Genomic DNA, 16,516 nt, shown 5'->3' on the forward strand with positions numbered 1-16,516 from the left:
CATGGCAGTTAACGAGCGCCGGCCACCCCGTTTCCCAACTCCCTGAAGCTGCAGGGTGGCCGGCATGCCTTGGCCTTGGGACCAAACCTTGCGTGGTAAAAGCACAAGCCTGGGGGCTTCCGCCGCTGGGTCGTAGTGGCGGCCGCAACGGTGCCCGCCAGCGGCGTAGGCTCGATGGGGCTGGGGTCCCATGCAGCCACACTGCATTGCTGTCTGGCGGAGAAAAACTTGTCTGCTTCCCTGGCCAGGGCGTGGAAATCCTTAACAGGCGAGTTGGCTAAGGCTGACCATATCTGTCCTGGCAGCTGCTGCAGGAACAGATCTTTGTAGAGGAAACATGGCCGGTGGCTGCCCAGGAAAGACAATATGTGGTCCATCAGCTCTGATGGCTTGGAGTCGCCCAGACCGGGTAGAGAAAGGAGCTGACGGGTGCGCTCCGCCTCAGTGAGCTCGAAGGTATCAAGCTGCAGTGCCTTTAGCGTCTTGTACTTGCCGCCTTCCGGAGGATCCTGGAGAAAGCTCACCACCCTGGTCGCGGTGGAGCCGCTGAGCGCGGACACGACATAATAATACTTAGTGTCGTCAGCAGAAATGCTCCGAATGGTGAATTGGGCCTCAGCTTGTGCGAACCAGATGGCAGCCTGTCCTTCCCAAAACTCCGGCAGTTTGATCGAAACTGCGCTTGTCGCCATGTTCATTAAAAGCTCCGGAAATCTCCAAGAGTAAGACGGGGTCACCAATGTAGGAGTTGCAGGCAACGAAAGGCTAAAAACTGCTTGAATTGTTCAAGGCTCCTTTATTTAGCAAAGACCTCCTAACCGACCGGAACTCCTCTCTTTATTTCCCCAAACAATTCTGCCCGATCCTCTTAAAGGGGCATGGCTCCAATAACCGAGCGCACGCCACACCCATTCCGTCAATAGTCCCATTGGTCCTGTGACAGTGAATTATACATCACCCAGCCTCTATGGGGGTATCCCCCACAGCACGATCGGCACAGACGACGAACGTCCTCCACAGAATAGGGCAAATTGCAGCAACGCACATAATGAGCTAGGCGGGACACCCCGGGGTGACATAACGTCTCGTGGAGGACGCGAAGGTCCTCAAAGGTGGTTAGACCCGCACAAACCCCGGGCCTGGATAATGCATCCGCCACTAGATTTTCCTGACCTGGGTGATATGTGATCTTGAAGCTATAGTCAGCCAACTCTATGCGCCATCGAGTAATCGTCTCGTTCTTAATGCGCTGCGCATGGCACATGTCGTACATGAACGTGACGCTCTGCTGATCAATAATAACTTCAAATGATTTGCCGAGCAAATATGGCCACCATCGGCGTATGGATTCCACAACAGCATAGGCTTCCTTCTCGACAGACGAATGGTGCCTCTCAGCGGCGGAGAGAGTATGTGAGAAGAAAGCCACAGGTTTCCCCCCTTGCGAGAGAGTAGCAGCGATCGCATGATCAGACGGGGCACTTTCCAAAAAAAAGGGGATATTGTCATCGACGGAGGGTCACCGCGCCACCAGCGATGTCCATCTTCAGCCTTTGGAAAGTGACCTTGGCGGCTTTAGTCATAGGGAATCTTTTACAATCAATGAGGGGACGAAGTTTCTCGGAGTAATTTTGGACCCAGCAAGAATAATGTGCAAACAACCCGAGAGCTCTTTTCAAGGACGCACGGTCATGCGGTGCCACCATGTCTAGCAAGGGCCTCAGACGCTCTTTGTCCGGAGTTATCTTCCCCTGGGTCACAGTGTACCTCAAAAGATCAATCGTTCTAGCCGAGTAACGGCATTTGTCCTCGTTGAAGGTTAGACTATACTGTAGCGCGACCTGTAGACAACGCTTCAAATTAGCGTCATGGTGAGCTTGAGTACGACCACAAATCGTCACATTATCAAGGTAAACAAAAACGTCCGTCAAACGTTCCTTGGTGATGATGTCATCGATCGCCCTTTGAAAGCATGTAACTCCATTAGTGACGCCGAAGGGTAATCGCGTGAATTGATACAGCTGTTGGCCCGATTTAAATCCCGTATAGATCCGGTCAGCCACACAGATAGGAATCTGATGATACGCGCTGCGCAAATCAAGCATGCTATACACTGCATATTGAGCGACCTGTCAAACCAGCGCATCCAAACCTGAAAGTGGCTAGGCGTCTATTTACAATTTACGGAATTTTACAATTCCGTAAATCTATTTATGGTTTGTGAGTAATCGATCACCATGCGCTTACGATGGTTCTCGGTTTGGACAACCAATGCTTGGGCATGCCAGGGTGATCGACTCGGTTCGATGGTCCCCTCTTTTAGGAGTCAGCTTGTCTCTTCAGTGACAAATTGAGCGTCGGCTCGCGAGTGGCGCCCTGATTTGATCGCGACCGGTGCGCAATCAGGAGTTAGGCTCGGGAATTGCGACAGCAGTTCAATAGCCATGCCCGCCAAAGTACAGACGGAGAGGGTAGAGTCCCCATTGAACTTCATTTCCAAACGACCATGCCGATGGAGGAAATCGTGTCCCAAATCCTGTGCGAGGTCCCCAGAATCGGCCAACCATGCTGTTGGACAAGGCTCATATCAACCTAGCTCTCAGTCGATCCCATGTCCACAAGAGCGTTCGCTGCCTGTCCCTCAATCAATACAGGGACGACGACGCTGGCCAAGCCGTGCGGTCCGGGCAGTGTCGGGACCTCTATAGGTGCAGGTCGAGGCTCGCGCGTTGAAGTGATTATGGCCAGCGTTGGCCGGGGACGCCGCCCTCGTGAAGCGTGGCAGACCTTCGCAAAATGTCCCTTCCGAGCACACGAGTGGCATGTCGCATGTCGTGCCGGGCACGCAGATCGGGGATGGTTCCAATTTCCGCAGAAGAAGCACTTAGCATTACCACCGGCCGAGGCAGTCGCCACCAGACTTGTACCTTCGGCTCCGAGGGCTTCCGTCGGCTCTGACTCCAACGGGATATCAGCAGGGCGCTCCATGGAAGCGATGTTCTCCAGGCGTCTCTCCCCGGTGAGACCAGCCGTGACATAAGGGCAACCATACGCCTCCGATTGAGTTTGGGCCTGATGGAGTACGAGAGCCAGGTCATAAGCCTCTTGTAGAGTCAGGTTCGGCTTCTCCAGCAATCATTGACGTATCGACGGGGAGTGAAGACCAGACATGAACGCGTCTCGCAAGAGATCATCACACACCTGCTCGTGCGTTCGGACCTCGTGGGCGCATTCCTTGCCCAGGCGACGAAGGTCTTGAACAAAATGGTCGAGGGGTTCCGAAGAATCCTGCCTCTGCGTAGCAAGCTTGTATCGAGTATAAACGACACTCCGAGGCTTGATGTAGATACTTCGTAGCACCGCTATTGCGTTGTCGTACGTCGCACAATGCAATATGTAATCGTGAATGGTATTCGTCACGTGGCAATTGAGAACGGCCCGCCTTCTGCTCTTCCGTGATGTTGGTATACATTTGTAAGTAGCTTGTCAGCAAGCTCAACCAATACAATGCGTGTGCTGACTCGGCGCATCTGCCGCCTGAGGATCTCCCCCGAAGGTGAGTAGCTGCAGAAGCTTGTGCATCATGTTGATCCCGAACGATGACAGGAGACGATTCAGGTTAAGTGTTGTAAAAATCAGAGTCTACGACAGCGTTCTCCAACTGAGTTTAATCTGAATCAATCTCAGACAGTATCTAGGAAGAGATCAGTAATCATGGTATCAATAACACTACAGGCATACGAGAAGGTGTTGGTATGATATACAAGCAAGCAAGCAAGCAACACGCAATGTAATTCCCCTTACCATTCTAAATATGCACGTGAATGCCACAGGATAAATGTCACAGGACTGCCCTCCGCTCTCAGCGGACAAGTTCTTATAATAGCCATGTAATGGACAGAAGTTGTCATAGCACCGGGGTTATAACTTGGATGACAATTTTACTACACCGTGATTCTGGTCCTGTTGGCTGGGATACGTTTGTTTTACCTTATGGTTTGACTTTCGGGCCAAAGTACATGCGTATATTACTTTGACAAGCTTTGTAAGACTGCATACTTTGGTAGTGGGGCCAAGGTAAATATCCTCAGCTGAGTTATAAATTCTTCATCTACAAAATCTTTTTATGAAACAAATTGGCGGTCTCATCATGACAGAAACGTGTCCATGGAGCAAATTGATTCCCTTCCCTTGGGGTGGGCTAACATTGAAAAAAAAAACGGTTGGTTTGAACTGTCACCCCAAACACCACTTAAAAAAGACAACTATCAGGGATTCGCGGTGGTTTTACCCCTCAACACTAGTGCGGGGCCAAATCTTCCCCATTCCTCACTGATGCCCGGATTCGTCAGGGCAGCGCAGTCACAGTCAGAGTGCCAATCGGTACCCATTCCATGGACCGGTCCTTTCCCTCTTGTCTCTGTCTCTTCTCTTTCTTTCTCTGTCCCTCTCTAACTCCAACTCTAACTCTGTCGTGGCCCTGACTTTGTGAAGGCAGGGCTACACCGTCCTGGATGTGGGAGATCTCTAGATCGCTCCTGAGATATCGATCGGCTGTCTCCGTGCCGCAGGCTTGTTCAAGAGAACAGTCTAGGGCTATGTAACAACAACTAAAAAGATATGGCAGGCACATACATACACACCTTTATAGAGATTAGATATAGAGAAGAAAAACAGTCGTGGTGTGTGGGTGTTGATTGCAACCGATAATATATGTCTAAGTGGATACTTGAACCCTGCAGCACCCACAGTGTCAGAATACTTTTTTGAAGGATGTAAATGTGCAAGAACAGACCATATAAAACATTTATTATCTTTGTTTTGAATATTAATAACCACCTTTTAAAGTTTAAATTATTTTGGTAAATCAATATAAGAAGAAGCATGAAGAGGGTCTGATTTCAATATGTGTATATCCAGGAAAATGATTTTACTGATGTTAAATCCACTACCTACCACAGTATTATCAACATCCAGTTCTTGTCTTTGGAGTTCATCATAAACATGACAAACTAAGAAATCTTTGAATGATGTGATAAAATGAGGTTCTGTTCTCATTTCGGGAGTTTATTCATCACCTTTTCTTACCATATTCATTTTTACTCCCATATAAAACTTAAAAGTATTCATTTCACTTAATGTGTTTTTAATTAGAATTTCAACACTTGGTTTAATCATATCAATTGCCTCGGCTATTGAAGATGGTCCTGGGTCTTCAAATCGAAAGGTTTTTATTTTTATATGTCCTTTAAATGTATTATCACTCTTTTCTATCAAGCATCCAAACATAGTCTTGTGTTTGCATGATTGAAGGTGAGTCTTCAAGCCTCCTTTTTTAATGACCTTATTACAGACATCACAGTACATAACATTAGATGCCAGAGGCAGCTCTCCAACATTTAGTGTATGCTTTTTTGTTGTAAGGTGTTTGTTATAACAGACCTTTGAGACATCCTTAGAGCAGACATCACAGTGTATAACATTATACTCTGGAGGCAGTTCTCCAGCATTTCGTCTATGCCTTTTTGTGTTTAGATGGCGTGCCAAAGCACGCTTATGATATTCACGATTACAAACGTCGCAATACATTGTATTCACCATATTTATATATTTAAAAATTTGATGAAAATCTCGTGGTAATGTTTAGATACTTTTTCGCTTAAAATAAAATTTTCTTGATGAAAATCTCGTGGTAATTTATAGATACATTTTCACTTAAAATAAAATTTTCTTGATGAAAATCTCGTGGTAATTTATAGATACTTTTTCGCTTAAAATAAAATTTTCTTGATGAAAATCTCATGGTAATTTATAGATACTTTTTCGCTTAAAATAAAATTTTCTTGATGAAAATCTCGTGGTAATTTATAGATACTTTTTCGCTTAAAATAAAATTTTCTTGATGAAAATCTCGTGGTAATTTATCGATACTTTTTCGCTTAAAATAAAATGTTCTTGATGAAAATATCGTTGTAATTTATAGATACTTTTTCGCTTAAAATAAAATTTTCTTGATGAAAATCTTGTGGTAATTTATAGATACTTTTTCGCTTAAAATAAAATTTTATTGATGAAATCTCGTTGAAAAACACTTATTTTAGGTAGTCTCTTTGTAGGAGGTTAATTGTTTTTACTTAAGAAATACAATGCATCAAGACACAAAAGACAAGTTTCACTCAATCTCTACATTTGTAAAAGCTACTGAGAAATATGTCAAGGATGTAAAATTGAATAAAGATAATTATAACAACTACTGGATAAAACCAATTATGAGTGATAATATGAGTTCTTCAATTTCCTTCAGTGGAAGGGCTTTTAATATATCTGGAAGAACATCAATTAAAGTAGCTCTAACAAAAGTTTCACCTCTCCTTTTAGCAATCTATTTAAAGCTGGAAAAAGCAATGAAAAAGCAAAAGTATTAGAAAAGAAAACCCTTATAGATGAAGCTTTAGAAAGAGAAGATAAACCATTAATAATAATGGTAGAGAAATTTGTATTTTTTTAACAACCCTAAAGATGTAAATCTTGATGAAATGAACGATGTTAATATATCAGGTGAAATGATATTTCGTTCAGTAGTAGTTAAGAACCATTTTTAAATGACCTTTAACATAAAAATGTAGTCGTTGAATCTGTCAATAAAAAAAGTATATGGATATACAGACTTGGCATTTAATATGGAATATTTTTTTTTTCTTGACTTGGGTTTACTTTCTTAACTTGGTATATCAATCTGGTGAGTTTCTTTTACGCTTTGGTGATTTATTTGTTAAAAGAACCATGTCACTGATTGTCTGTCGCAGCAAGAAGTCAACAACAGGATTATATCACAGGTGGCGTGGCAAAATGTACGGACAGGTGCATTTGACGATTGGCTTCACAGTCGGGTATACAAGGGTTGTTGCATTCTGTATTAGTGGAAAACAACTGCTGCACATCTCCAAAAGTTATTGCCGCTTCCTCGGGAGATGGTCCGTTAACTCGACAATGCTGTTTGTCATGGAGTGGTGGCTTTACTAAATTACAGCATGAAAGAGCGTGCTATTGCTCGGCAGTATGGCATCACTCAAGGTCAGGTGTCAAAGATCCTGAAACGAAATGCTCAGAGGGGTGTCCCTACTCCAATACCGAGGCCAGGATGTCCCCGCAGAATCACAAGGAGGGATGATCGCCAGCTGCACCGGTTAGTCCGCAATGGCCATACCAAGTCAGCTAATCGGCTTTGGGCTGAGTGGCAGCAACTGACAAATGTGACTGTATCCAGAAGGCTAGTCAACCAACGACTGGTTCAAGCAGGCTATCGTGCCAGGCGTCCCCTGAGAAAGCCACGCCTGACCAGACAACACCACCAGCGCCGATTGCAGTGGGCTAGAGAGCACTGTCAATGGCAGCCAGGACACTGGAATCACGTGATCTTCAGTGACGAGTCTAGATTTCTGGTCTATCGTCAAGATGGCCGCGTCCGAGTGTGCAGACAAGTGCATGAAGCCTACAACAAAGATTGTATAGTGCCAAGAGTCCAAGCTGGAGGTGGTGGGGTGACCGTTTGGGCTGCTTTTCATGCAGGGGGCAAAACTGACCTGGTTGTTCTGAATGGGAACCTGAACCAGTTCAAGTATAGGGCCATTCTGGAAGAAACATTGATTCCATTTGCTCGTGCAGCCTTTCAAGGAAACTTTGTCTTCCAGGATGACAATGCACGGCCTCATCGTGCTCGCATGATCCAACACTTTCTTGCTGACCGTGGTGTAGAGCATATGGAGTGCCCTGCCATGTCCTCGGATATGAATCCGATAAAGAAGTTGTGGGCAGAATTAACGCATCAAATCGACCACTTGGACCAGCAGCCGACCTCTGTGCGTGAATTGCAGCAGGCTATTGTCACTGCATGGCAAGCGATTCCTGTCCAAACCTTGGCAAATCTCGTGAACAGCATGCCTCAACGTGTACGTGCTCTCCTGAATGCTCGTGGGGGTTACACGAAGTACTGAACTGTAATTTTACACTCCGTAATCCCAGTCGCAATTTAACTTTTGTTTTTGTTAAAAAAAATTTTGGCTAATGTGCAAAATAAAGAGATACTTCTGGAAAACGTACAGAAGTTTAAAACAGTACTGTCCATGAATTGAGTTTGATATCAGTTTACATCACTTTCAAGGATAAATTTATTTTTTTTGAAATGTCAAATGTGGTTTTTGTTTCTTTTAAAGGTCACATTAACAAAATCTAGAATAATTTCAACATAATTCCAATGAACTTTTGGTTCTAAGGCATCTTGAAAAGTAAGTTCACCCCCACAAAAAAAATATTCCATATTAAATGCCAAGTCTGTAGATGGTAAAGTTTTTTCTATTAATTAAATATGAGTCATTATTCAAGTGAAGATTTTGGGAATTATGATAGTGATCATAGTATCTCTATTGGAACAGAAGACAGTTATGATACTGAGAGTTTGTGTTCTAACGATAGCTATGAAAGTAGTTTTATAGATGATGATTATTATGAAAGCACCGTTTACAGTGAAGATGATTTTTGGTTTAAGTAATCTTTTACGATATAAATATGATGAATCTAAATGATATATCAGATGTTGAGCCTCTTGAATTCCCCGATACTCCATATGATAAATTAGAGAATTGTCCGGCTTGTGATAGAGTGGGATTAAACACAGAGTCAAAAGCCCATTAAACAATGTTTATTCTGTGATTATCTTTTAATTAATGATGATAAAAAATATGAAAAGAAACATAACTATTTTAAAATTACACCAAAAATGAATTACTTTACAAGATTAATAAGAGAAATGAACGTTAAGTATGAGGGTGATAATACACCTTTCCTTACAACGGAAGAGACTGATAAAATTAGGATGACGTTTCAGGGATTGATGTTATTTGCTATCACAAATGTCATTTTCAGGGAAATATCAACAGAAGATATTATATAAATAAAATAATGGATTATCTTGAAATTAAACCTGAACTCAGGATAAAATATAGAGTTTCTCAAAAAGCCAGTAAAAATTGGATGACTTGTTTTCCAAATACATAAATGAATGATTTTTTTACCCGTTTGGGAAAATAAGATAAAATTTAACAACCATAAAAATCTTCCAAATTCATTAAGATGTCCAATAGTTGGTTCAAGTGGATGTGGGAAAACCTGTCTGCTTTTAAAGATGCTCCTTACTCCCAACTTTTAAGATTATGATAATTTAATAATTTTCACAAAGTCAAGTTTTCAACCCGAATATCAACTACTATCACAAGGTTTCAATGCGGGTCTTCAAAAGAAGACATATTCGGTGTATTTAAACTTCAAAACAAACTAGATGATTATAACATTGAAGATACATTGAAGAAGAAGAAGAAGATTATATTGTTGATGATGTTCGTGTTATTGACTTTCGTTAAAGTTTTATATTTTTCCCTAAATAAATGGAGGAGAGAGTGAAGGCATATGGATTCTTTATGTTTTAAAAATCAAGACAGAAATGTATATGTTGGAAACCAAAAAGGTTTTCACACTCTGTATGAATTTTTCTCATAAATAAATAAATGAGTTATTGTGTTACGTGTAAAAATATAACTAATACTAAAAATATATTGTATGTTAAAGGTAAAAATAATAGAATTTATCAAAAGGGATATGTTTAGTGTGAGGCTCTAAAAAGTGTCAATTCATTTCTAAGCATAAAAGTGGGGGAGATATACAAAAGTTTTTGTCGGGTAGTAAATTTACAACAACTGGAATTCCAGGGAAATTACACCTCCCGGGGTATTCTTTCTGTGGTCCAGGTACAAACTTGGATAAAAGATTAGATGAGGTTAACAATCCTAAACATTGGTCAAAACCTAAAAATAGGGTTTATGAAGTATGTATGAAGCACGATATACAGTCACGTGAAAAAGTAAGTACACCCCAAGTAAAGTTTTGACTTTTTCAACATATTTCAACATACAGCCATTTGATCTTCATTTCAACAATATTGAAAGATAAAGGTGATATAATATAACAAATATCATGAAACATTTACATTTTGTAGTCCATTGTATAATTTAAATAAACATAAATGCAAATTTTGCATGTGGAAAAAGTAAGTACACCCTTTTTAAATATAATGAATCGAGGCTCATGAAAGAGCTGACAACCGCGAGGGAAAGACAGCACAGGAGGACCGTGAGGGAAAGACAGCACAGGGGGACCGTGAGGGAAAGACAGCACAGGGGGACCATGAGGGAAAGACAGCACAGTGGGACCACGAGGGAAAGACAGCACAGAGGGACCGTGAGGGAAAGACAGCACAGGGGGACCACGAGGGAAAGACAGCACAGGGGGACCGTGATCTAATAGGTGGTATTGCCCCCTTTGGCAGAAACAACCTCAAGAAGGCGTTTCTTATAACTGTCTACCAGTCTCTGACATCGACTGGGAAAATGTTTTGCCCACTCCTCCATGCAGAATTCTTTCAGCTGTGCGATGTTTGAGGGGTTTCTTGCATGCACAGCTTGTTTCAAATCCCCCCACAACATCTCGATGGGATTTAGATCCTGGCTTTGACTTGGCCATTCCAGAACCCTCCATTTCTTTCTTTCCGCCATTCCTTGGTGGATTTACTGGTTGGTATGTTTAGGGTCATTGTCATGTTGCAAGGTCCACCTTTGGTTGAGCTTCAACTTTCCGACAGTTGGCCTCACATTATCCTCAAGCACCCTCTGGTACAATGAAGAATTCATAGTGGATTCTATGATGGTGAGCTGCCCAGGTCCTGATGCAGCAAGGCTGCCCCAAACCATAATATTTCCACCACCATGCTTTACAGTTGGTATCAGGTTCTTGTGGTCAAATGCTGTCTTTCGTTTTCGCCAAACATGTCTTCTGGTACTGTAGCCAAGTAGCTCTATCTTTGACTCATCTGTCCAGAGCACATTGTTCCAGAAGTGCTGGTCTTTGCCTAGGTGTTCATTGGCAAACTTTAGTCTTGCCCTGATGTTTTTTCTGGACAGCAAAGGTTTCCTCCTGGCACACCTCCCATGTAGATCAAATTTGTGCACATCAACAGTGGCAAGAGCTACCTGTAGGTTCCGTGATGACATTCTGGGGTTCTTAGAGACTTCTTTCAGCATCTTGCGGTCTGCTCTCGGGCTGAACTTGCTGGGGCGGCTTGGCCTGAACAAGTTGGCAGTTGTTTGGAATCTTCTCCACTTGTAGATGATCTTCCGGACAGTCAAATGATTGATTTCAAATTGTTTGGAGATCTTTTTAAATCCCTTCCCAGACTCGTAGGCATCTATAACCTTCTTTCTGAAGGCCTCAGAAGCTCTTTTGATCTAGGCATGGTGACGCCGCACACTTCAACAACAAAGAGCAAACCAAACTAAATGTCTGAGGTTTAAATAAGACAGGTTCCTCAAAAATCCTCTCTAACGATGTTCTAATTATTTGCACCTGAGCTGGTGCACCTGATTTAATTTTAGGTATTTGAAGTAGTGATAAATGTAGGGGTGTACTTACTTTTTCCACATGCGAAATTTGCATTTATGTTTATTTAAATTATATAATGGACTACAAAATGTAAATGTTTCATGATATTTATTATATTATATCACCTTTATCTATCAATATTGTTGAAATGAAGATCAAATAGCTGTATGTTGAAATATGTTGAAAAAGTCAAAACTTTACATGGGGTGTACTTACTTTTTCACGTGACTGTAGATTACGGGCATACCACTACATTGGATGAAAAACACGGAGCCGACAGAGTAATGTTGTATAATTTGGCTTTGATACGAAATCCAACGTTGAGAGTGAAGGTTGATAGGTTTATCGTGGAAAAATTGATTAGTGCTAAATTGAGACATAGGGCTTGGTAATAAAAAAAACTATTAAGCTCTAATCATGTCATCAAGACTGAGGAGCTTTTGGCTAATGAATTACATAGACCAGTAATCACAGAATTTAAAAGAAGGAATGTTTATTCCAAAGGTGTTGATTAAATCTGGTCCGCTGATTTAATTGAACTAAATAATGATAAGGGATACAAGTATGCTTTAACCGCTATTGATTTGAGGAGTAGATATGCTTGGGTTGTCCCTTTGAAAAACAAAAGGAGTATTACTCTTATGTTAGCTTTCAGTGGAATATTTAGTAAAAGCAAAAGGAAAACCAAAGAATTATGGACTGATGAGGGAACAGAGTTCTATAACAAAACATTTATGAAATTTCTGAAAGATAATGGTATTACATTATACAGCACATTTAATGAAGGAAAAGGCAGTTGTTATTGAGCATTTTAATCGCACTTTGAAAGAGAGACTACATTAAAATTCACACAACTCCATTCTCAACAATGGGTATCTACTGTATAATTCAGGACATTGCAGATAATTACAATAATACAGTTCATTCATCAACGAAATAAAAACCATCGGAAACATTTACAAAATTATAATACGAAAAGGAGATTAATCTTAGAAAGCCAAAGTTCAAAGTTGGTGATATTGTAAGAATATACAGAAGGAAAAGTCGTTTTGAGAAAGGTTATACAAAGAGATGGACTAATGAACTTTTTAAAATCGTTGATGTAATGGATATATGTAGTTCCTTGGACTTACAAATTATATGATTTAAATGGAGTAGAGATTTTAGGTTCATTTTATTCACAGGAATTACAAAAGACACAGGTAAGCAGATAATACCCTTGGAAAGCAATAGGTTGACATTTCACAATCCACTACTATACAGGGATGGGAGGATTAAAGTTGTTGTTTGGGGGTTAGGAATATTAAAATATACCTTATTTCTGGACTACAATTCTCCTCAATCCTGAGTAGCTCTTCTATGAGACCGCTCTCAAGAAACTCTTCATAATTATTTAGTAGTCTAAGAGTTGTTCTTAAAAAATGGGTTCCTCTTTTCACCTTGTACAGAGCACCCAAGTCTAATAGTTAGTGGCATTGATTTCTTAAAGGAGTTATTTAGAGCTGTGTTAAAATATCTATCACATTGTTCCACAGCCTCTTGAATAAATTTAGGCTTATTAACAAACTTTTATAACTTCATAATTGTTAGGGATTTTTCCATATTATAACAGTGCTCCATTTATAAGGTAATATTTTTCGATGCTTCTTTGCTTAAAATAATTTTTTCTTGTTGATTTAGACATTTCATCTCTGCCCAACAAAGCTCCTTGTACCAAGAACCAAGTTCCAACATATTGTTTGTTAATATACTTGATGTTGATGAGTGTTGTAAGAAAATTAAATTATTCCCTAAAATAAAACATAAACAAATATTAATTGGTCCACTTAGTGAGTATCATCAAATGCAGTCCCCTTCCCAAATTCTCCCTTCCTCAATTTTTCCCTTACACCATGAGTAGTAGGAAAATTGGGTGCCTTGAATGCGCCAACTAACAGCAAACAAACGTAGTGAGTGAGAATGAGCATCAGCGAATGTCTGTTGAACATCTTGAAATCTTGAGGATAAAATCTAGTTGAAAATCCAGTAAGTCAATAATAACCTTATATTTTCTCCATTGACTTCAATGTTAAATTATTTGTGCTTCAGGACCCCCATTTTCCTACTACTCAAGTGGTTCGGCCTGGTGTTGGCTTAGCGGTTAGGGTGCCGGCTTGGGATCCGAGGATCCTGGGTTTGAATCCCGGTCGATCGCTGAATTAACGCCAGGGGGGTTGACTCAGCCTGTCATCCTTCCGAGGTCGGCAAATTGAGTACCAGCTTGCTGGCATGAATGATCACGGTGTGTACCCCGATTTAGAATAGGTACACCATATCCCTGCGCATCGTAAGAGCGTGACCAAGGGTTGGCGTCAGGAAGGGCATCCGGCCATAAAAACATTGCCTCAAACAGGGAACCATGATTGTCATGGGGCCCGCAAGGCTAACCCCCGATCTAGCGGGGAAAATGGCCTTAAAACGATCATTCATTCATTCATTCAAGTGGTTCGGCCACCATCTTGGAAAACCGAAAAAAATTGCACCTCTATATCTCCGAAAGCGCTGCATAGAAAAAATTGAGACATGGCTCATTGTAAAGAACTCTCCATGGGGAATAAAATATCTTAATGATGATGTCATAGGTGCCTCCATTATGACGTAATCATTTGACAAGTACAAAACTTGCTCCGTTCAAGATGAAATTTCTTGCGCATAATCTAGGGATAAAATGGTGGGGAAATGTTTTCATGATGACGTCATCGGTCACGTGGTTCGGTCGCCATATTTGTTTTAACACAAAAGCCTTAAAAACCACTGAAAACATCCTGGCGAGGGTCTGCAATCTCTGATTGCTCTTTCTTGTTGCATTTGAGTCCGTTTGTTACTTGGCCAAACAATTTTTTTTTGACAAGTATGTTGATCACTCTATTCACTTATACTTGCCTACAGGTCACAATTTTAAACCGATCTTCACGAAACTTCACCAAATGGTAGGGTTGGTGGTCCGACAAAATCCTTATATATATTTGAGGTCAAAAGGTCAAAAGGTCAACATAGGCCAAAGGTCAACCACTTTTTTCAAATTTCTAAAATCCTCAATTTTGATCCGATTGACTTGAAATTTGAATAGGATTTTCAAATCAGCGAAATGAATTGAACCACCAACTATTTTGGAGATCAACATAGGCCTAAATGTCAACGTAGGCCAAAAGGTCAACCACTTTTATCAAATTTCTAGAATCCTCAATTTTCATTCGATTGACTTGTAAATTGAATGGGATTTACATATCAGTAAAATGAATTCAACCAACAACTATTTTTGAGGTCAACATAGGTTACAAGGTCAACATAGGCCAATGGTCAACCACTTTTTTCAAATCTCTAAAATCCTCAATTTTCATCCGATTGACTTGAAATTTGAAAAGGATTTTCATATCAGCTTAGTGAAACAAACCACCAACTATTTTTGAGGTCAACATAAGCCAAAATGTCAACATAGGTCAAATTTATAAAATTGTCAATTTCCATCGGATTAACTTAAACTTTGAAGACGATTTGCATATCAGGTCACTGAATTCTTATGGTTAAACTGCCAAAGTCTAGGCTCTCTGCTCACCTTCACTCTTTCATTCCCCTTTTCTCCCGCCTCTGGAACAAACTCCCCCACTCCCTTCAATCCCACTCCTCCCTCCAGGTCTTTAAAACAGCTGTTCACCACCATCTCTTATCGTCCCCCATCGAAAACCTTGATCTTTTCTACCCCCGGTAATTCACCCCAGAGTCCTTGCAGTGTTCATATGTTTTAATCCTCTCCCACCTCCCCCCAAGTCCTCCCGATGTCCCTGCTCTCAAATGTTGTGTTTGTGTCCTTCCCCCTCTCTCCCCATCTTGTCTGCCGCTCCCCTTGTTTTTTGTGTTTTGTGTGTCGGTTTGTCTTTTTGTGTGATTAATGTTAGCTCTTTCACGAGCCTCGATCTTGTATACAAACAAAAAAAAAAAAAAAAAAAAAAAAAAATTCAACCACTAATTTTTTTGGAGGTCAAAAGGATGCTCTACTGAGTGCCATTCAACTTTGTTCTGTTTTGCCAAGTGTCACTCTATGAGTGATTTTGAATTTGTCTGTTTGTCTCTCTGTCTGTCTGTTTGTCCGCACAGAATAAATATGATTTTCTCTGCAAATGTTGGTCCGCTTGACAGTAAATTTTCACCATAGGTGCACCTCCACCTGTATAATTTTTTAATGACAACTATGACGTCATAGGTCACGTGGTATGGGCGCCATCTTGGAAAAACCTAAAAACGTTGCACCTCTATATCTCCGAAAGCACTAAATAGAAAAAATTGAGACGTGGCTTATTGTAAAGAACACTCCATGTGGAATAAAATATGTTTATGATGATGTCATAGGTGCCTCCATTATGACGTTATAATTCGACAAGTACAAAATTTCATCCAATCAAGATGAAATTTCTTGTGTCATCTGGAGATAAATTGGTGGAAAAATAAAATAATGATGACATCATCGGTCACGGTTCGGCCGCCATATTTGTTTTAACACAAAAGCCTTAAAAACCACTGAAAACACGTTCTGGCGAGGGTATGCAATCTCTGATTGCTCTTTCTAGTTTACTTATGTAATTTCATGAATAGTTCATTCGGTTTTTTTGTCACCCCCCAAATTTTTCCACTCTGGGCAATCACCATCTCATGTGCCATCCTCCCCATCCCTATCCTACCCATGATCTTTCTAACCCCATTATTCCCCCCAACCCAAACATCGTACTTGCAGGTTACTTTGTTTTCTCCCTTACCTCCTTTTTTCATGTTTCTTTATTCCCTCGTTGTGTCTCACTATTAATTTTTTGTGTTACAATGATCTGGTACACGTCACGCAAGAAGACTGCAAAAAACAAGGAGGAAATGAAACTCCCAAGTCCTGCTGAGCTGGGCATCAGATTACTAGAAAATGGAATCACATCACCAGACTTCCTGAAAACCAAAATGGAGGAATTTAATTTGGTAAGCAGTGATTTGTCATTTGAGCTTGCTC

The 16,516-nt window shown here is 40.9% G+C and overlaps 1 protein-coding gene across 5 annotated transcripts in view; it reads left to right on the forward strand.

Annotated features, from left to right (window-relative positions):
• LOC137421825 (ornithine decarboxylase-like) overlaps window positions 1–16,516 on the forward strand; it is a 61,199-nt gene that overhangs the window by 12,635 nt on the left and 32,048 nt on the right. For 2 of the 5 annotated variants that reach the window (XM_068108252.2, XM_068108255.2), the window contains exon 2: window positions 16,366–16,485. In XM_068108252.2, the coding sequence (XP_067964353.2) occupies window positions 16,387–16,485 (99 nt within the window). In that variant the 5' untranslated portion in view covers window positions 16,366–16,386. Of the gene's footprint in view, window positions 1–15,160; window positions 16,486–16,516 lie in introns of all 5 variants that reach the window. The other 3 variants (XM_078773261.1, XM_068108254.2, XM_078773260.1) reach the window with 2 other exon arrangements.

The sequence above is a fragment of the Myxine glutinosa genome, chromosome 2, assembly GCF_964187855.1.
Source record: "Myxine glutinosa chromosome 2, kmMyxGlut1.1, whole genome shotgun sequence".
Lineage (NCBI taxonomy): Eukaryota > Metazoa > Chordata > Myxini > Myxiniformes > Myxinidae > Myxine > Myxine glutinosa.